General features: G+C 42.6%; 1 protein-coding gene across 1 annotated transcript in view; it reads right to left on the reverse strand.

The window, feature by feature from the left end:
* Positions 1-22,377, reverse strand: part of ZXDC (ZXD family zinc finger C) — a 65,867-nt gene that overhangs the window by 37,672 nt on the left and 5,818 nt on the right. The window contains exons 4-5 of the mRNA XM_029601368.1: positions 13,908-14,038; positions 13,457-13,627 (exon numbers count right to left, since the gene is read on the reverse strand). Of these exons, the coding sequence (XP_029457228.1) occupies positions 13,457-13,627; positions 13,908-14,038 (302 nt within the window). The remainder of the gene's footprint in view (positions 1-13,456; positions 13,628-13,907; positions 14,039-22,377) is intronic.

Genomic DNA, 22,377 nt, shown 5'->3' on the forward strand with positions numbered 1-22,377 from the left:
TCCCTGTTCACTCCTCACTGCACATAAAAGGACTTGCTAGTGCCAACACCCTCTGAGTCAGGCACAGACAAACCTCTTCTTCTTCTCAGCTGACATTGCAAGGGAGGATTCCCAAAAACCTGTGCTCGAGTTCTCAAACACAGCTCTTCAGCTAGTTCAGTGCTTTCTCCCCAAATATAGTGCTGCCATTCTCTACTTTATAAAAATAAATAAATAAATAAATAAACTGTGTTAGCTATGCAGCACAAGCATCTGTACCGCTGGAGTTAGAGCTGGGCTCTTCTGAGAGGACTTAATCCCCTTTCTGGGCTGATTCTTCAAGGGGGAGGAGAAACTACCAAGTGGCCATCGCATGGAAGCCCTCATGGTCTCAGCAAATGGCGTTCTTCATAGAAAGTGGATTTCAGATCAGGTCCTCTGTCCCCTGGGCCTGTCCTCTCTTCTCTTCCTGCTGCTCCAAGGATCTGCTCCATCTGCTGGAAACAGAGAAATACTGGTCTAGCATCTTGCTGCTACAGCCCACATAGGGAGATAGAGTCTGCTTAGAGAGTTTTTCTTTGTCCCCATCTGCTGGCTGGTTGGGTAAAATAACCTACTGGTCTGGTAGGAATGCTAAGGAAGTGGTGTTTGACAAGCAACATTCTGCATGTATTCTTAAAAGTTGCTCTGCCACATGCAAGACTATAGAAAAGAAGAACCGCTTCATATGCAGTGCCCAATATAAAGTAGCTTAGTGGTTAGAGCAGTGGACTGCAAACCAGGGAAGCCAGTAGTGGGTTCAAACCCCACTGCTAATACTATTGACTTTGGGCAAGTCACTTTACCCTCCATTGCCTCAGGTACAAAACATTTAAAATCTTATATTCAGCGTGTCCAATAAGTTCAGCGCAGATTACAACTTCACATACATAAAACAAAACATACATATTAAAACATAAAATGTATAATAAAAACTAACACTGCCTGATGCTGCTCGAATTGTCTGGTCCATAACAGCTATAAATCTTAAAATTCAACAAATGGGAAAACGATAAATATTTTATTTAGTTATGTAATTAACAAAAAGCAGACAGACACTTAGGGAACCTCTCTGTTAACCAGTGGTGGACAAATTCGGCCCATCACATTTTTATTCTGGCCCACCTAGCTCTCTAAAATTTATATAATAATAATATGTGGCCGATGCAATGTCGAGCCCTGACTAAGCTCAGAAGTGTAGGCAGGAAGGTCAGAGGCTGTATCAGCGGCACTACTGAATGACACACTAGCGGGGTTCCCACCCTCCACCAGCAAGGTGACAGCAGCATCATGGCCCAGCTTGTGACATGCTGGCGGGATTTCCAACCCCGACAGCAAGGAGGCAGCACTGCAACGCAGTTTAGGATACACTAGCAGGGTCGTCCCCCCCCCCCCAACCAGCAAGGAGGCAGCAGCGTGGCATAGCTTGTGATGCGCTAGCAGAGCTCCCGCCTCCCACCCACAAGAAGGCAACTCGCAGCGCAGTTTGTGGGTTCTCACCCCCTGCCAACAAGAAGAGGGCCTGCAAGGTGGTGGGTCTGAGGATGACCTGCCAGCAGGCTTCCAGCACCCAGCCGGCAAGAAGGATAAGTCACATGGTGGGTTGGGAAGGGGGTATGCGTGAAGCAAAGGAAACCGGGGGGGGGGGGGGGGGGGTAAGTAACTAAGAGGGGAGGGAGAGGATGTGTGACAGAGGGGAGGGAGAGTGACTGAAAGGGAAGGGAGTGTGAAGGAGAGCGTGAGAGGGAAGGAGATAGTGACAGAGGAAAGGGGGTAAGAATGAGGAAAGAAAGGAGTGAATGGGAGGGAGGGATGAGTGACAGAAAGGCAAGAGAGTGACAGGTGAATTAAAGACGGAGAATGGCGAGTGACAGAGGGATGGAAAAGGGTTTAAGTGGGAGGGTGAGTGACTAAGAGGGGAGAAAAGGGGGTGAATGAGCAGTGGGATACAAATCATGGAATCCAAGGGTTCAAATCCCACTACTGCTCCTTGTGACCTCTGGCAGTCACTTTACCCTCCATTGCCTTAGGTACAAACTTACAGGTCATTCATCAAATCGCGTTAAGGCCCTAACGCCCGCGATAACGCATCGAGAGATGCATAAGCAAATTTTAAAAATTGTCAAAAGGGAGGAGTTTGGGCGGAGTTTATGAAAATGAGAGTTGTTAAACATTGCGTGTGATAGCATAACGCACGTTTTAACGCCTGAAATAACTACACCTTTTTCCCTGGTGTTATGCTGTGTGACGTGCCTGAAAACGGGATTTGTGCTAAAAATCGCAAATCCATTTTTGGAGGGGAGATTGGGAGGCACACATATTAGTCAACTTTTTATACCACTGTAGGAGGGTCAACTAGTAATGCGAGGTGAGGTTTTCGTGGTGGTCTAGGGTTTGGGGGGCAGTTTTACACACACACAGGTATGAACAGCACAGTACGTATCAGTGAAGATCTGATGTGATTTGGAGTGAGGAAAGGTATACACAGATCAGATTTGTACATTGTACTCTCGACCTAGCTTGATGCACCCTCTACCTAGCTGCTACTAGCTGACCCTCCTACAGTGGTATAAATAGTTTATTTATATGATAGCCTTATAAAGAGGCTCACTCTCTAGCCAGGAGCAGCCCAAAATGTGGAAATGCCTGTCTGGTCACTTCTCAGCTTGCAATGTGAAAATATTGCAGGCGCGATAAATTTAATGCGCATTGCGGTAAAATACCTATGAGATGTGGTAAAATAGCACGTGTTGAGCTTTTTTTTTTCTTTTTAAATCACAGGTGCTAATCATGCAAAATTTATAGCGAAATGATGAATCTAGGTCTTAGATTGTAAGCCCCTCTGGGGATTTGGAAATACCCACAGTAATTCACTTTGAAGAGCCAAAAAGCGAAATAGAAATAAACAAATAGAAATAAATAGAACAACTGAAAGGAAATGAGATGGGAAAGTGCAAGTGGAAGAGGGTGGTGAGAAGATAGGGTAAAAAGGTTTGCAAGTGTGCAATTTTTGTGTATATATGAGAGTATAAAGTTGGCGTGTTGCCCCCACATCCCCTCCACTATAATCCACTACCATCTCAGGGTGACAAACTCAGAAATTCATAGGTATGGAGAGGGGTTATTGCTATTCTTATTAGTTGTTTGATATGTCTGCTGTTTAGATATGCTTAATTGATTTTTGGAAATGTTTTAACTTTTTTTTATCTTTATTCTTAATTGTGTGTTCTATTCATCATCTGTTTTGAAATATTTTTATTAGCATAGTTTACTGATTGATTTTATATTTCATTTTGTTTTATGAGGAATTGCAATATTTCTGTTTTTCCATTATTGCATTGTATTCGAGTCTGGCTTTTAGTGGTTTTCAATTTAGTTTTTTTCTGCATCTTTCTATTTACACATCATGGCCTTTTTATTCTGATTTGGTAAGGATCTGACTGTGTTCTGCAATTGTAATCTGTTTAGCCAGGAAAACACCTTGTACCTGTTGGGTTGAAGATTTTTCTGATGTTGGTAGAGGCTGGTATCCATGACTGCAGGGCTCCTCAGGTGCTAGAAGGGAAAATTGGTTCTTACCTGCTAATTTTCGTTACTGTAGTACCACAGATCAGTCCAGACTCCTGGGTTTTGCCTCCCTTCTAGCAGATGGAAACAGAAAACGTTTCACTGGCACTGTCACATAACCTGAGGTGCCACCTGCAGTCCCTCAGTATTGATATGTACCCAAGCCAAAAAAGGAACAAATACCAACACAATAACCAAATAATGCCCCCCTGAATGAGCAGCAGGACATGGAAAAGCATTACTAGATAACCTTGCCCACACTAAACCTGTGTAGGATGAACAAAATCTAAGCCATTCTTCAGATTATCCGGACTAACAGACTGAGCAGACTCTCCAATTCTCCCCTTTCGCCCCCGAGAGCGGGACTCTGGACTGATCTGTAGTACTACAGGAACGAAAATTAGCAGGTAAGAACCAATTTTCCTTGCCCTGTTCATACCTAGATCAGTCCAGACTCCTGGGATGTACCAAAGCTTCCCTAAACAGGGTGGTGACCACGAGAGTCCCGCTCGTAGTACGCCTTCACCAAAACCCATAGCTCCTGGGTCCCGGACATCCAAACAATAATATCTGGCAAACATGTGCAAAGACTTTCAAGTAGCTGCCTTGCAAATTTCTTGCAGCAAAACTTGACGACATTCGACCCAGGAGGTTGCCTGAGAATGGGTAGAATGAGCCCTTAAGCTCTCCGGAACAGAGCGACCCTGACAGATATAATCGGATCTAATAGCTTCTCTCAACCATTGCAGCTTTTGACCCTTTTTCACACACTTCCATAGCACAAAAAGATGATTGGACAACCGGAAGCTGTTAGTGACTGCAAGGTACTGCAACAATGCATGCCTCACGTCCAAGCGACGCAAATCGTAGGATCCAAACTTGGAAAGGACGGCAACGCCACTGATTGATTTATGTGGAATGACAAAACCACCTTCAGCAGAAAAGGAACTGTCCTCAAGGAAACCCCCAAATCCAAAATCCTCAGAAAAGGCTCTCTACATGACAAGGCCTGAAGTTCCGAGATTTGGCAAGCCGAACAAATTACCACCAAAAAAACCACCTTCAAATTGAGATCTTTCATAGTAGCTCTCTTCAGTGGTTCAAATGGTGCCACTAACATGCCCTTAAGGTCTACATTAAGGCTCCAGGATGGACAAAGCTTTCGAACCAGAGGCCGTAAATGCTCCTGATGGGATTCACCCTTTGCTCCACACACCAAGCCTCAAAAACTCTCCATACACTCACATATGCCAGGGAGGCGGAAGACTTCCTAGACTACAAAAGGATAGTAAATGACCGCATCTGAATAACTCTTAATCCTCAAGCGCTGCCTCTCAAAAGCCAAGCCTCTAGACAAAAGTGATCTGCCTGATCTGAAAATATGGGACCTTGACACAGGAGATTTGTCAGATGAGCTAGCCTCAACGGACCATGCACAGCCAGACTGACCAAGTCTGCAAAACAAGGATGTCTTGGCCACTCCGGCGCTACTAGAATCACATCGCCTGGATAGACCTCTATGCGCCTTAAGATTTTCCCCACTAGTGGCCACAGCAGAAACACATACAGAAGGACGTCACTCGGCCAAGGCAGAACCAATGCATCTACCTCTTCTACTCCTCACTCCCTTCTTCAATTGAAGAACCGAGGGGCCTTGGCATTGTGGAAAGTCGCCATTAGATCCATATGCAGCCTGCCCCATCTGCGACTGATGAGGCACATCACTTCCTCTGACAGCTCCTACTCCCAGGATCCAGCTGTTGCCGGCTGAGGAAATCTGCTTGCACTTTGTACATGCTCACTATGTGAGATGCTACAAACAGCACCAGATGCTGCTCTGCCCAGTTGATTAACTCCTGGGCCTTCTGAGCCACTGCCCAACTCTTGGTGCCACTTTGTTGGATGATGTAAGCTGTCACTGCATTGTCCGACAAGGCTCACAGGTTTCCCCCTCAACAGGGGCAGAAACGCGCACAATGCCAAACACGCTTCCCTCGTTTCCAAGCGACTGATGGACCACAATGCTTCCTTTGTCAACCATTGTCCCTGATCAGACTGGTTCTGACACCATCTCCCCCCCCCCCCCCCCAGCTAGAGAGACTGGCATCGGTGGTAACTATCATCAAGAGCGGAACTTCCAAGTCCACTCCTCGTCTAAACTTGTCTGGACCGCAAGCCGCCACAAGAAACTGGACCTGGCCAACTCTGGAAGAGGAAGCAGCAACTGAAACTGTTCCGACAACAGATCCCAGCGGGACAGCAAAGCTGTCTGTAGAGACCACATATTTATTTTAAAATGTTTGTATGCTGCTTCATTTCTACATTCGTTGTTAGGTGAATAAGATGATGATCTGACCATGGTATGGGACAAATTGAAATTTTGGTGGAGAGTAATTTGAATGTCAGAGTTACAGAAAATTAAATCAAGAGTGTGACCAAGTTTGTGAGTTGGAGTCTCAAATTGTTCCCTCCCCAGAACTTTCATAGCATCAAGAAAAGCAAATAAAGAAGGGGATAACCTGTCAGAATCCAAACGAATATTAAAATCGCCCGCAATAATGGTTTTAGTTAAATCAGTTGGCAAGGTGGAGATCTTTTTAAGCAGCGGAGATGGATCAGTTTTCAGAAGACCAGGTGGGCAGTATACAATAAGAAAATCTATAAGAGAATTCGTGATTAGTATGGTTTCAAATGGGTGAGCAGAAGTTAAATTTCTTTTCCTTGGAAGCAAGGAGGATTTACAAAGGGCTAAAAGACCACCACCTCACTGATTTGGTCTGGGTTCAGAAATAGGTGTGTAATTTGGAGGACAAAGAGAATTAACAGTAGCTAAATCAGTTAACCATGATTCAGTTATTTAAAAAAATTCAGGTTTAAGATCTGTTAGTAGATCATAGATGACAGTTTTCTAACTGGTTGTGAGTTACATAATAATAGCAAAATGGATGAGAAAAGAACCAAAGGTGTAGCAAGAGATAGTGTGACATTAATCAACGAGCTTCTGGTGAGTGACTTAGGTTTACAGTTTATATGGCACAAGTCGTTATATATTCCTTGGCCAGAGATGGTTGAAATTTCCATTATTTCTTTACAAGAGTGATTAGTAATGAAAAATAAAAGGAAAAACGTGTATGAATAAGCTAATGAGTAGGCACGAAAGTTACCCAAAGGGGCGCGCAACACCCGGCGAGACCTCGGGCCTTTTCTGCTGTCACCCAGATGTCGTTGGGAGGGAGAAGAGTCCGAACAGCAGAGACAGCCTGGAAGACTGGAGGTGGTAAGTTAGTAGCGGCAGAGATGGTATACACTAATCACCTAAAACAGGCAGCTCTGAGATCTTGCAGCAAAGCTAGATGGAGGCATAAGAGCATAAGCCCACGGGACCAACTCCATGGTGGAAGCCATGGAGCCAAGAACCTGCAAGTAATCCCAGACCATGGGCACCTGCTTCTCCAACAAACCATGAATTTGAACTTGCAACTTGGAAATCGGCTCCTCTGTGAAAAAACCTTCCCCACCTTGGTATAGAAACACGCCCCCAGAAATTCTAAAACCTGAGAAGGGGAAAGATGACTCTTGGAGAGAGAGAGACTATCCACCCTAATAATCTCAGGCACCAAAGGACCAAGTCTACCACTGCCAGACAAAGAACCTCAGACTTCGCTCAAATCAGCCAGTCGTCCAGATTTGGGTGAACCAATACACCCTCCCTCTGGAAGGCTGCCGCCACCAAGACCATAACCTTGTTGAAAGTTCTGGGTGCCATGACCAGACCGAAGGGCAGAAAGCAAAACTAAAAATGTTGACCCATGAACATGAATCTCATATACATCTTTGATGACTGGGCCGGATGCTGATGTGCAAGTACTCTTTGATCAAATCCAGAGATGCCAGGAATTCCCCCTTGCACACCACAGCAATCAACAAACGCAGGGTTTCCATCTGAAACTTGAGAGCTTTTTTTAAATCCAAGATTGGACAGAACGTGCCTTCCTTCTTGGGAAAGACGAAATAAATGGAATAGCAACCTGTCCCCCGTTCCTCCAGAGGAACCGGGACAATGGCTCCCAACGTGCAAAGACGACCGATGGTTTCTTGCACCACGATGATCTTTTTCTTGTAAGTGCACAGGGAGACAATGAACAAGTCCCTCAGGGGCCGAGCAAATTCTAAATCGTAACCTTGCCTTATCAGGCTTAAGACCCACTGGTCTGACATGAACCTAGTCCATGCCTCGTAAAAAAGAGCCAACCGATCCCCTATAAGAGGAACAGAGGAATGGATTGGCTTCGCTTCATTGGGCAGACTTGGATCCACCACCACCCTTGGGTACAGCCATCTCTACCAGGCCTTCACCCAAGAAAGGACTGGTTCCAAGACTGTTGCTTTCCCGAGGAATGCCTCCGGGAGCCACTTGAAGACCTGTTACGCTAAAAACGCTTACTCCCTCTGAAACAAGAGCATAAAGGAAAAGATCCTTTCCCTTTCGGCTTATCCTCAGGCAACTTGTGAGTCAAACTTCTCAAGAGAGAATAAGATCATCTCCTCCAAGTCCTGACCAAAAAGCAACTTCCCTTTGAAGGGCAAGGTGCCCAACAGAAACTTGGATGAAATATCTGCAGACGAATTCTTCAACCAGAAGAGTCTCCGGGCCAAGACCGTCAACATCATGGCCCTGGATGAAGTTCTAATGAGGTCATATAACGCATCAGCTCCATAGACCACCACAGCTTCCAGCCGCTCCGCCTGCTTCACCTCGGAGTCCAACAATGATTTTTTCACCTGTAACTGCTATACCCAGCGCAGACCAGCTTGCAGCATAAAACTGCTGTATACCGCCACTCGTAAACCAAGAGCCAAAACTTCAAAAATCTTCTTGAGGTGAACTTCCAGCTTCCTATCGAAGGTTTTTCAGCACTGTAGAACCGGCCACCAGAATTGTCATCTTTTTAGTAACAGCTGAAACAGAGGCATCCATCTTTGGGTCCTTCAGGAGCTCAAGCATATCCTCTGGCAAAGGATATAACTTGTCCATGGCTCTGCTAACCTTCAAGCTGGTCTCAGGATTTATCCCACTCCCTAAATATCAACTTTTTAACTGATTTGTGGAAAGGAAAGAACTTTGCCGGACCCCGAAGGCTGTTCATGACTGGATCCACCTCTTCCTGATTCGATTCCTCTCAGAACTTTTATACCCAATTTCTCCAGAGCATAGGGTATCAAGGGACTCAGGTACTCCTTGTGGAAGAGCCGCATCACCTTAGAATCATCCCCTTCCATGGCTGGGGCTTTCCGCCGCACCTCACCCAGATCATAATCCACCTCTGAATCCATGTCCTGCAGGTTCTGCACTGGCAAATCCTCACTCTCTGAAATCTCAGAGGATATCTGTAGCGGCCAGCAGAGCTGGGGCCCCTGGAACTCGCCGAAATCTTGTAGCTATTGCCGCCTGAGAAAGCCTAACCACTGGCGCCCCCTGCTCAGCCATATGCCACCCTGCAGCCTTCTGGACTATATAAGCCCTGTGCAATAGCATAACAAAATCGACTGAAAAATCAGAAGAGCCATCTGATTCCTCCAGCAGGTCTTGCTCATTGCCTGCTTGAGTGAGAGTTTTCTCAGTGTTATGACCTCCACCGGATGCCTCAACCACCTGGAACAAAGGAGAAGGGAAATTCCCCCTCCCTCTCCGCAGCACATGAAGCAGCCATGAAGGAGGACAAAATGGCCACTGTTCTTGCGCTTAGCGGAAATGGGTTGTCCACCAGCTCCCTCATACAAGTGAGCCTCCCAGGCTTGCCGCGCCCACCCTAAATGGTCACTATCACCAAACTGCTCTCTCCCCCAGAGAGGCACTCGAGAAAAGATGCACACCCGCGTCTCCACAACTTGAACAGCTCAAGCCGCGCAGCACTGCAGAAGGGCACCAGGCCACGACGATCACCAGCTGGAAGAACAGGAAAAGAATGAGCCACCTGTACTGCAAGAACAAAGCCATGTGAATGAGGAGCCGGTCTAAGCACTCACCAACTCCAGCGACTCACTGCCTGACAGAACTTTTACATTTTTTTTGTAAACTTTAATCAGGCTTAGTAGCACAACAAGCAAAGAAAAGACCACTTCCCTGACACAGAAGACTGGCCTCAAGCTCTGTCCGTCCTCCAAGGGCGAGGGAACTGGACCACTAGCTGTCTACCCCTACCGGCAATGAAGGACCAAGCAATAAAGGGTTCCCAACCCCCAGCTAGTCTGCCTCAAAAACCAGGGGGGGTGGCCACAGCAGGACCTAACAACCCTGAATGAGGCAATTTCAGAATCTTCTCTCCTTTTTCTCTCTCTCTCTCTCTTTTTTTTTTTTTTTTGTTTTAAATCAGTCAGTCTCAGACAGCAGGTTTGCACCTCCACCATCTGCTGGAGACAGATAAATACTGAGGGAATGCAGGTGGCCCCTCGGGTTATGTGGCAGTGTCAGTGAAACTTCCTCAGTCTCCATCTGCTGGAAGGGAGGCAAAACCCAGGAGTCTGGACTGATCTGGGTACATACACAGGGCATGATGGTGCTTAAGCCCGCTGGATGTTGAAATACCTGCAACAAGTGTTGGGCATTTGATTGTTGTGTCAAGGAGCTCCAAGGTGGACCACCTACCACACCCCGGCTCTCGCTGAGCTTGATATGTAATGTGGGCCCTGCACAAAAAGTTTGCCCACCTCTGCTATAAACCACACTGACAGTATATTAAATGTTTCTCATTGCCCAACTGTAGAGTTCTATATAGCAACTTTTACTGAGGAAAATTAGTAAACATCTGTTCTAATATAGATCCCTGGGGCACTGCATTGTTTACCGACCTCCACTGAGAGAACTGATCAGTTTGTCTTAATCTCTTCATGTCTTTTAACCAGTTCACAATACATAAAAGTGGCATGGCAATGGCCCACCCACTTAGAGCTCAGGCTCATGCAATCAGGGATCTCTGACACGAGATGAAGAGGCCTGCAGGATGGCTGCTGTGCTTTCCATACTGCGGTGGCCAAAGAGGAAGAGAGCTGCCGCGGGACCCCATCCCATGGCACCTTAAAACGGGGTCTGGCAGTGCCTTAAGAAGAAGCCCTGTATGTGCATGTATTTTTTTTTTTGGGGGGGGAGGGGAGTGAGCATGCGTGCAAGTATGTGTGCGCCTGTGTCTCCCTATGCATAGGAGCCCGAGAAACAGGGCTTCACAGAGAGAGCATATTAGCAAAAAGTACACAGTGTTGCTTGGGTTGTCTGGTTTACAACTGATATACGTTTTCAAAACCAAACAAGAGAGGACAAGATAGATATTCTTTCAATATATTAAATGCTTTGCAGACAGAGCATATTTTTGCATAGCGCACAACCTGATGGCTACAGCTTGACTGACATGATATCATCATAGATGGAATAGATAGATAAAACAAAAACAAAAATGAAAAATACACAGAAAAAGCACTGGAAATTGCATCCTGAGCTGTCATAACTTCAGTACTCACTACAGCAAACGCCTGAGTAAACAGAACTACTTTAACTTGCTTTCAAAGTTTCAAATCATTCTATTCCTGACACAAAAATTATTCCATAATAGAAAAGCTAAAGAAAATTCCATCTACAAAGTTTTAGGGTTAAGTCAATCATGTAAAGATGAATCCTGCAATAACATCTCAGATGAAGAACAAAACAAATGCATAGGTACATACCAAGTAAGTCTACCTGTCAAACAATGAGATTCCACATAAATAGCTTTATGAATCAAAATATTAAGCAATTTAAAGTGATTCCGCAGAATAGGCAACAAATGAAGATCTTTCACAGAGGGCTGAAAATTCACTCCCCAGTGTAAACCAAATATTCATACTGCTGCATTCTGTACAAGCTGTAAAACCTTAAGCAAATAGATTGGTAACCCCAAATAAACAGTTACAATAATCTAAATAACTAAGAACTACTGTCAGAAGTACTTAAAGTCATTTAGAGATAGCATTCTTTTAAAAGGCCTCATAAAATGAAATTTAGAGGGAGCTAATCTAGCTATTCTGTTTACTTGGGAAAGTAGAGAATTTTGAATCCATTATCATCCCTAACTTAAGAGCCTCATCCTTTAATTCCAGAACATGATTATCAAAAGTAATACATGAACATGCTGCAGACAATCCTTTTCCAATTCAAAGGATGTTTGTTTTTCCACAATTAAGAATCAGCCCATTTTGTCATCCATTATTAAATTTGTTTCAACTATTGTTTCAACTATTCTAAAGGTGCCTCACCAGGAACAGCACTAGGAATAATAAAACTGTACGTCATCGGCATAAAATTTATAAAACTTTAATTCAGTGAAGATAAAATCTTATCTAAAGGACTAAAATATTTTTTAAAAAAGAGCTGCAGAAAACACTGTGAGGGACAACAATATCACAGGAATATCTTTCTGAATAATCACCATTAAAGCAAACCCTCTGTTTCTCACCCTTTAAAAACAAACTAAACCACTTCTACACTTTCCTTCTTCTCCAAATACTGTTTAATCTAGCCAACATTTCATAACTTACAGTATCAAAAGCAGATGATATATCTAACTGCACTGAAATTCCCAATTTTTTCTGCTCTATAGTACAATGAATTTCATTCAAAGAAAGTTTCTATACCATGATTCTTCTGAAAATTAAACTGTTCTCTATCCAATATATTACATTCCATAATAAAATCATGTTTTAATATCTATTTTTCCAAGATTTTACTCAAAAGAACATAAATTTAAGAGAGATTGTAAGCCCTCGGAGATAAGGAAATACCTATCGGATCTAAATGTAATTGGCTCTGAAGTGCCAAAAGGTGGAATATAAATCAAATATACCTAAGGTTAACCAGTGAGGAAATAAAATAATCCATCAGATTTCACTTATGACAGCCTTCTTTTTTTTTTTGCCCCCAACTTTTCACTCCCTTCCATCCCCTTGCCACAACTGCCAGTATAAGGCATTGCAAATATGTAGATACTGCTTTTCAAATTTGCAGGCCAAGAAGTATCAACACCCACATTTCAAGGTGTTGTGACTTTTATAAACAGGGATGAGCTCCCACTGCCACTCTAAACTCCAGCACTAAAAAGATAGCCAGGGAATATGCAGCTTCCCCCCACCATGCCATCTCCTAACAAAAAACTGCACTATCAGCAGATGGCTCCAGGACAGGAAGAAACTTGTCAGTCCTAAAAACTTAGCTGTGAATTAACTGACATAGGATTTAAGATTTGTTCTAGAGAATCAAATTGTTCATGAATAGTCTCTGAAGCGGATCCATGAAAACCTGTACCATACCTTGTCACGCTCCCTCTAAGACAGTGGTTCCCAACCCTGTCCTGGGGACCCCCCCAGCCAATCGAGTTTTCAGGATAGCCACAATGAATATGCATGAGAGAAAATTTGCATGCACTGCCTCCATAACATGCACATTTTCTCTCATGCATATTCATTGTGGCTATCCTGAAAACCCGACTGACTGGGGGATACCCAGGACAGGGTTTGGAACCACTGCTCTATGATGAGCTACCATTCCATCTGATTTTAATAAAGATATGCATCGCCCCATAATTTCAAGGAATGTAGCTGAAACATGATTTGAACGCTCAAGACAGTTGAAAGAAAGCTGGCACATGAAAACTCCCTTTTCATTTGCCTATATTAAAAGGTAGCAAACAGATGTATTTATTAAGCAGCTCTTCTGTCTAAAATCCTATTAATGGAAAGATGACCTGTCAGTCCACTCACGCTGTTGAATTTTAGCTCTTTGAGCAGACTTGTTATAGAATTCTATCAGAACCCTGAAAACAGTGCAGCTGCCATGGGACTGACATACCTGGACTAAAGTTGTGCTGTTTGACCATATGTGCCCTCATGCTGTGCTTGGAAGTGAATAGTTTATTACAGCTAGAGATGGGACAGCGGCTCTTCACTGTCTCCACATCCTGCAGATGTTTCTTCGAGTGAATGTACAAGCTACTGCGTGCAGAGAATTTCGCACAACAACCTGAAACAAAAAAATGAGAAAGATCTTTTAGGCAATTTATGTTCTTTCGATTGAGCAACTTGCAAGTAGGCATTTCTGAGAAAGCTGAATGTCTAAATGTGTGCCACATTCTCTCATTTCATTTACATCACTACTTGGCATATTAAACATTTATGGACACTCCCATACAGGTTCTGTAATAGGCATCCATCTAACAACTGTACGTGCTACACAATTAAAACACTGTAAAGGAGACTTCAATACGTGTTTTTAATTATTTTAAAAACTTAAAACCCTGTACCTTCTACAGGACACTCAAATGGCTTTGTGCCAAGGTGGGTTATGCTATGACCTTTCAAGTGCTCTGCCCTGGTGAAAGATTTCCCGCAGCCCTCCACGGGACATGTAAATCTTCTGTCGTCGTCATGTTTTCTAACCAAAACAAAAATGCACACAAAACTGTTAAGGTCACTTTCTCATTGCCACACCTCTCCTCTTAGGCTCACCCACAAAGCTTCCCAGTGGCAGCATACTTCACAACTTCAGAGTGTTCTACTTCGTACCAAGTGACTAATGTCTACTTCCTTCAATACACACATATCCCTTTATTTATTTCTTTTATTAAATACATAAAATTTTAAGAACTTGAAACAACTCTGTTAATCTGAAAAATTAGAAAAACATTCCTAACTCCAACAGATAAAATCCCATATATATATTTTTTGTTATCACGCCTTCCATGCATAATCACATACAGGCCGATACAGTAAAAGTCGCAGGAGAGCAGGCGAGGGCACAGGCCACTCTCCTGTGCGCGCGATTCAGTTTAAAAAAAAAAAAAATTAAAATTAGGGCCCGCGGTAAAAAGAGGCACTAGGGACACTAGCGCATCCCTGGTGCCTCTTTTTTGACAGGAGTGGCGGCTGTCAGTGAGTTTGACAGTCGACACTCAATTTTGCCGGCGTCTGTTCTCAAACCTGCTGACAGCCATGGGTTCGGAAACCGGACGCCGGCAAAACTGAGCATCCGGTTTTCAACCCGCGAGCCGATTTAAAATTTTTTTTTATTATTATTTTTAATTATTTTTAACTTTTGGGATTTCCAACTTAATATCGCCATGATATTATAGTGATAGGAGTATATTACCGTCCACCTGGACAAAATGGTCAGACAGATGATGAAATGCTAAGAGAAATCAGGGAGATTTCAATTACCTCAATATTGACTGGGAAAATGTAACATCAGGACATGCTAGTGACAAAGTTCCTGGATGTAATAAATGATTGCTTCATGGAGCAATTGGTTCAGGAACCAAACAAGAGAGGGAGCTATTTTAGCTTTAATTCTTAGTGGAACGCATGATTTGGTGATAGAGATAACGGTGATGGGGCTACTTGGCAACAGTGATCATAACATGATCAAATTTAAACTAATAACTGGAAGGGGGACAATAAGTTAATCTGCAGCTCTAGCACTAAATTTTCAAAAGGGAAACTTTGATAAAATGAGGAAAATAGTTAGAAAAAAACTGAAAGGTGCAGCTGCAAAGGTTAAAAGTGTTCAACAGGCTTGGACATTGTTTAAAAATACAATCCTAGAGGCGCAGTCCATATGTATTCCATGCATTAAAAAAGGTGGCAGGAAGGCAAAACGATTACCATCATGGTTAAAAGGTAAGGTGAAAGAGGCTATTTTAGCCAAAAAAACATCCTTCAAAAATTGGAAGAAGGATCCATCTGAAGAAAATAGGATAAAACACAAGCATTGTCAAGTTAAGTGTAAAACATTGATAAGACAGGCAAAGAGAATTTGAAATTAAGTTGGCCATAGAGGAAAAAAATCATAATAAAAGCTTTTTTTAAATATATCCAAAGCAAGAAACCTATGAGGGAGTCGGTTGGACCATTAGATGACCGAGGGGTTAAAGGGGCTCTTAGGGAAGATAAGGCCATTGCAGAAAGACTAAATGAATTCTTTGCCTCGGTGTTTACTAATGAGGATGTTGGGGAGATACCAGTTCCAGGGATGTTTTTCAGGGGTGATGAGTCAGACGAACTGAATGAAATCACTGTGAACCTGGAAGATGTAGTAGGTCAGATTGACAAACTAAAGAGTAGCAAATCACCTGGACTGGATGGTATGCATCCTAGGGTACTAAAGGAACTCAAAAATGAATTTTCTGATCTATTAGTTAAAATTTGTAACCTATCATTAAAATCATGCATTCTACCTGAAGACTGAATCACGTGGTAATAACTAATAGGGCCAGCAACATGCATTTGCATGTTGCGGGCGCTATAGTTTCGGGGGGGTTGGACACGTTATTACCTTTTACTGAATAAGGGGTAAAGCTAGCGCGTCGAAAACACGTGTCCAAATGTGCGTTAACAGTGCGCTCCACTGGAGCGCACTGTATTGTATCGGCCTGTCAGTAATAAAGGAGATAGAAAAAGTACATAATAAGCAAAAAGAAGATAGTTAACTTGCTGCTGCATTTAAGCAGAGTGTGAATTGTATGTCAGTCACCTTTGCACCTCCCCAGAAGAAATATAACCATCAAGAAAAAGCCTTAGCCCCCACTGGACTCATAAAACATTTATTACCATTATTTAAATGTCTGATAAAAACAAATATCTCAGAAAGAACTCAGCACCTAGGGTTAATATCTGCTGCTTACAAAGTGAAGAAAACCCAAAGACCCCACATTCAGAAGCTTTCTCCAGAGATCTCTGGTGAAATTTAAACTGTACAGCAACTATTGTTCCTCTGCTCCTTTCCCAGCTGTGGTTCCTCACCAGGGATAGTAAGTCATAATAGTCAGAGGTAGCACCTCTTCTGGAACATTTAAGATTTCTAGGAAGTATGACTTCATCTCCCTTGATAATACAACCAAGATTTATTTATTTAAATCTTTTCTATACTGTCGTTCAGTATATACCATCACAACGGTTTACAGATAGGCACGTAAAGTAAATTTAAGAGTTAAATTGGGTAATATCAATTAACATGCCAGTAAAATCCGGTTACATAATAAATAATATTTTATGAGTGTCATGAAACTTGTCCATTTATACGTGAAGGTTTACCTTACATGTATATTTTTGTACTGTATATTTCATTAAATTAGCTGTGGCGCCATTTTTGAAATTATCGGCTGAGACAGTGTTTGTCCGGAAGGGATTGAAGAATGTTGGCCGCTTTATGCAAAGAATTGAGAAATATCCCCTGAAGAAGATTGTTTTCTACAATCGAAACATGATTCATGTCGGGAATGATTTAATTGATATTTCACAAAGCATGGGCTAAGTATTCCTCTCTCTAAATTTTGGAGTTAAAAATTTTTTTAATTTTTAATGTTGGTGGGAAGTATAGCTTTTGTTTCACATTTATACCTTTTTTAGGGAAGTTTGGAAATAAAATTGTGGCAAAAATTAAGAGATTAGAATAAAGTTTAGTACTGATATGAGCAAAATGACAATAAATGATTAAATATTATATCCTGCTTTGTAAGCTGATTAAGGCTTGCGGCCCATTGCGAGGCGAGAGGCCGCGGATTGAAATTCCAAAGCAAAGATCTTTATGATATTGTCATTTGCCATTAATTAGTTGAAGTTTTGTGGATTGGACTGTTGATCCTTTTCCCTCTCTTTGTTTGGTTTCTGATTAAATTAGCAGTGACATGACACTAACAATATGAACATCTATTTTAATTACGTTCTGAGAGCTGATTTTTTTTTTCTGCCGGCTTAATCTTTATTCTAATCTCCGTTCTCTTTGTGAAATGCTTGTTTGAAAAGCCAGGTTTTTAAACTTTTTTTTTTTTTAAAGTTTGAAAGTTTTCCACAGTCTAATTTCGAGGAGCATGATGTTCCACAGTGTCGGTCCTGCTAATGATAGAGCCCACTCTCTAACTTGAGTCAGTCTTGCTGTCCTAACTGAAGGTATTGTTAGGAGGGCTTTGTTGGCCGATCTAAGATTTCTCTGTGGGACGTGCACACACTGTGCTGTGTTCTTCATTAATTAATTTGTGCATAGTGTTTTGTAATATACTCTTTGTTCTATGGGTAGCCAGTGTAATTCAGCTAGAGTTTCAGTGATGTGGTTGCTTTTCCTTTTGCCAGTAAGTATTCTTGTGGCCGAGTTTTGTAAAATTTGGAGTGGTCTTATAGTTGTGTATGGTAATCTCAAAAACAGTGTGTTGCAGTAGTCCGTGCTAGCAAAAATTAGTGCTTGAAGTACTGTTCGAAAGTTTGTTGGTGTTAAAGGTTTTAGCCTCCTGAGGACCATCAGTTTGGCGTAATCTTCCTTTACTTTCAGTGATTCATGTTTCAGGCTGAGTTCCGTGTCAATTATTACTCCGAGGTTCCTTACCTTCTCGGCTAGTTCAATTTTCTGATTATTTTTTAGCATAATTGGAGTCTGTATGATCTCAATATTTTTACGTTCTAGATGTAGGAATTCAGTTTTTTCAATCATGATAACTAGTTCCATTTGGTTTAGCAGTTGCTTGATAATGTCTAAGTACATGTTTGCTAGATTTAAAGTTTTTTCAATTGAATCATCAACGGGTAGAACTAGTTGAATGTCATCAGCATATATGTAATGAATGATTCCTAGGCCTGCTAGTAAGTGGCACAAAGGAAATAAGCAGATGTTAAAGTGTCACAGACAGGGCTGATCCCTGTGGTACTCCTGTTAGTAGACTAATTTTTTCTGATATTACGTTATTGATCTGTACTTGAAAAAAATCTGTTATTTAGATAAGATCTAAACCAGGCAAATTGTGGTTTTTTAGTCCTATTTCTTCTAATCTTCTTAAAAGTATGTCATGATTTACTGTGTCAAAAACTGAAGAATGTAATGTTTTCCGCTATCAAATCCTCTCAAAATGTTGTCTGTCAGTGATAGCAGTAGTGTTTCTATGCTTTACTGTTTGCGGAATCCATGCTGTGAAGGGTACAGTATGTTATTGTTCTCTAGATGTTCGGCTAGCTGTTTTTGAACAGTTTTTTCTATTAGTTTTGCGATTAAAGGTAGGTTCGAAACAGGTCTGTAGTTGGTCAGGATAAGTGGGTCGCTGTTTTTTTTTTCTTTATGATTGGTTTGATGATTGCACCTTTAAGTATATTTGGATTTTTCCTTCCATTAATGATAGTTTATGATCTTTGTTAGTATTGGAGCTGTGTTAGCTAGCTTTTTTATGTCCATTGTAGGTAAGGTGTCAATTATATGTGGGGAATTTAATTTTTTTTAGCATGGATTCCACTTCCAGATTTGATATCTCGTCAAACCTAGTTCCATTGTGTTACGTCTCTTTTGTACATTTTGATCTCTTATTTTGTTGTGTTTGGGATTTTGGTTCTTAAATTTGTTATTTTGTCACTGAAGAACTGTGCTATTTCATTACACCTATTTTTTTTGGTAGGTTCTTGGGGGACTGTTTTATCAGTGGTGAGATCTTTAACTATGTTGAATAGTGCTTGTGGGTTGTTGCAAATTTTTCAATTTTTGAGCTGAAATATTTTTTGGCATCAAGAATTACTTGTTTGTAATTGGGAAATTACTTGTTTGTAATTTGGGAAAGTTCAGTGCTCTTCGGTTGGAGTGCCCTGCCTCATTTTTAAATCTATCCACCTTACTATGTACAACCAGGTTATTCTTAACCAGCACAATACTGCATGACTGGCAAGGCCGCTACTTTCTGATACCCAAACTGACCAAATTCCCAATATACTATACCCGGTATCTATTAAAAACTAGATCTCAGAACCAAATCACAAACTGGTTACAGACATTTTGACGGTGGTTAACAGTCATCCTAACACAGACACCGCTACCACCAGGACGTCCAAAAACTGGACGTACAATCGGACATACTTGCACGAATTGACTGTCCCAAAGAAGGCAGCCTAACATGCAGGAAAATGTGCAAAAACGCCGCTGCAGCTTACCATGCAGTGCACACAGAAAAGCCTAAGAGCAGGACCTAGCCAAACTGCCATGCTGCCCAACCCAGCAGGCTGTCCATGTCCCTTATTTTCCCTCGGGGGTGGGAACGAACATCAGATCGGCATGCCAAGTACAGAGACCGAAGGTAGGAGGAAGCCTAAAACTTGAAGCAATCCCCAATAGGGAGATGCACGTCCACCATCTATTGGAGACGGAGAATACTAGCAGGCTGATGTCACTGCAGGAGTATATATACTGTGATGTCAGCTTTGCTCAGTCTCCATCTGCTGGTAAAGGTGCATAACCCACTGGTTCTGAATTCATCTGTCTGGACGCTAAGAAATTGTCTATTCAGAGAGAAGCCTGCCTGGACGTTTGTCATTCCAGGTCAGGTCTTAAATCTAAGTAGAAGAATACCAGGTGCAACTACAGACACTGATTCGCTCTCTGGAATCCCTGGCACAGCACCCGAGTCTGCTAAGGGATTCCCTTCATACACAGCCTAAACAGGAAAGAATTTGCCAACACACCACCTGTAATAACAGTGGTCACCAGCATCACCAGAACAGCAATAGCTATCAACACATGAATGTTCCACAACACAGCAAAATCCAGTGGTGCTCAGTCCTCAGGGTTTAGCAAGGTGATTTCCCAACTGGGAGAGAGAAAAGGAGTGAAATACACTTCCACTTACCCCAGCAAGTAAACACTGGAGCTGGAAGCATCAGCATCTGGGATCACAAACCAATATATCATACTCCAACGAGAATGGGGAGAAACAGTAAAGTAGGCCTTTGGTCTCTCTTTCCATGTGCCCATGGCAGAAAGAAAAGCTTCACAAGAAAAAAAAAGGTTTCTAGCAGATATGGAGATCTCAAAGCTCTGTTGTTCGATAAGCAAACACTATCTTGTATCTACCCTCCACACCCCAAATTCCTCAAAATGTCCCTTTAAAAGATTCCTTTAATTCAGTGCTTTCTTGCTTCTCTGCATTTAAGCCCCATCAAGGCCAAAAGACAAGTGAACAATGAAAAGGCATAGAAAGAATATACTCTACTATTTCAACATTTTTTGAAGGTATAAACAAACATATGGATAAGGTGGAGCCAATCAAGATAGTGTAACAAATGCCCTCTGAAAATCAGATAAAGTCCCTCATGAAAGAATCCTCAAAAAATGTAAGATTCATGGGGTAGATTGCAATGTTCTACTGTGGACTGGCAACTGGTTAATGGACAGGAAAGAGAGAATAGTACTAAAAATGTCAATTTTTCCAAGGGAGAGAGATAAACAATGGTATGCCCCAGAAATCTATATTGGGACCAGTGTTAACTTATTAATGAACTAGAAAAGGGAGTCAAGCGTGAGGGGACCAAATCTGCAGATAGCGCAACGTCCGCAGACTGCAACGTCGAGAGCAGGTCCCCGGAGCAGATAGGTGCTGGGAGAGAGGCCCGCGCAGCCGGCGCTTGAGCCCATCGGGGTAAGGCCTTTGAATCTCGCCCTACCTCCGTGGGCCCCCGCCCCGGCCACGGGGAAGTTCCACACTTACCTCCTCCTGCTTGAAATCGCGCCGATCCGGCTGATTCTCCGCTCTCTGCCCACCGCCGCAGGAAGCCACAAGCCAGGCCCTCCGGCACCGACCGATAGTCCGACGACGCCCAAGACGACCCTGTCGCGCCAGTGACGTCAATCCAACGCGACCGCGCCAAATTTAAAAACGCCGGCTCGATCTCAGTCGCCCTCTTTGCCGCAGACTGCAACGTGGAGAGCAGGTCCCTAATTTAACAACCTAAAATCACTCACACCAATACTAATAGCACCAATAACACAACTACTAGGCCTCACCCTATTCACCCTATCGCTCTTCAATGCGCAATCTATAACGAAAAAGTCGCTAATTCTCAATGACTACCTCACCGACACCAAGCCTGACATTTGCGCAATAACAGAAACATGGCTGAAACCATCAGATACGGCAATCTTAAACCAATTACCGACGCTAACCTACGATATCTTTTCCCTTCCTAGACTGAAAAAAAGGGGAGGAGGAATCCTTCTTGCTACAAAAAAAGACCTCAAATTCTCTCAACATCCGATCCACTCCAATAATAAACTGGAGATAGGCTTCTTCACATCTCACCAACTCCAAATACTTCTAGTCTACGCCCCCCCGGGACTCTTAGAATCTGACGTCTCATCCATCATCGAAATAACAACAACACTCCTCAACCTGGACACCCCAGCAATAATACTCGGAGATTTTAATCTCCACATGGACAACCCTACTCTCTCACCTAGCTGCCAAACTCTTTTACTAGCATTCTCAGCGATGGGCTTCTCCCAAATAGTCAATAACCCGACACACAAAGCAGGCCACACACTAGACCTGATCTTTATCAACAAAGGCATAAAATCGACTTCTCCAATAAAAAATCTGAAGGTACCCTGGTCTGATCACTCCCTCATTTCTACATCATTCTCACTGGAAAAATCTACCACCAGTCACACACCTTCTCCATCCTTTACCTACAGGAAACCCTGCAATCCAGAAGACCTTACCATTCAACTAACCAAACACCTTCACGATATAACTCTCACTGATCCTAATATTGCTTTACACTCCTGGAATACGATCACGGAATCAATAGCCAATAAGCTCTGCCCACTTACAACAAAAAAATCTCACCCAGATGCCTCCAAAAAACAACCATGGTTCTCAAACGATCTTAGAAGGATTAAACAAATACTAAGACAAAAGGAATCTAACTGGCGGAAAACTCCAAATCCCAGCACACTCTCAGACTACAAATGCACGCTAC

The sequence above is a fragment of the Rhinatrema bivittatum genome, chromosome 4, assembly GCF_901001135.1.
Source record: "Rhinatrema bivittatum chromosome 4, aRhiBiv1.1, whole genome shotgun sequence".
Classification (NCBI taxonomy): domain Eukaryota; kingdom Metazoa; phylum Chordata; class Amphibia; order Gymnophiona; family Rhinatrematidae; genus Rhinatrema; species Rhinatrema bivittatum.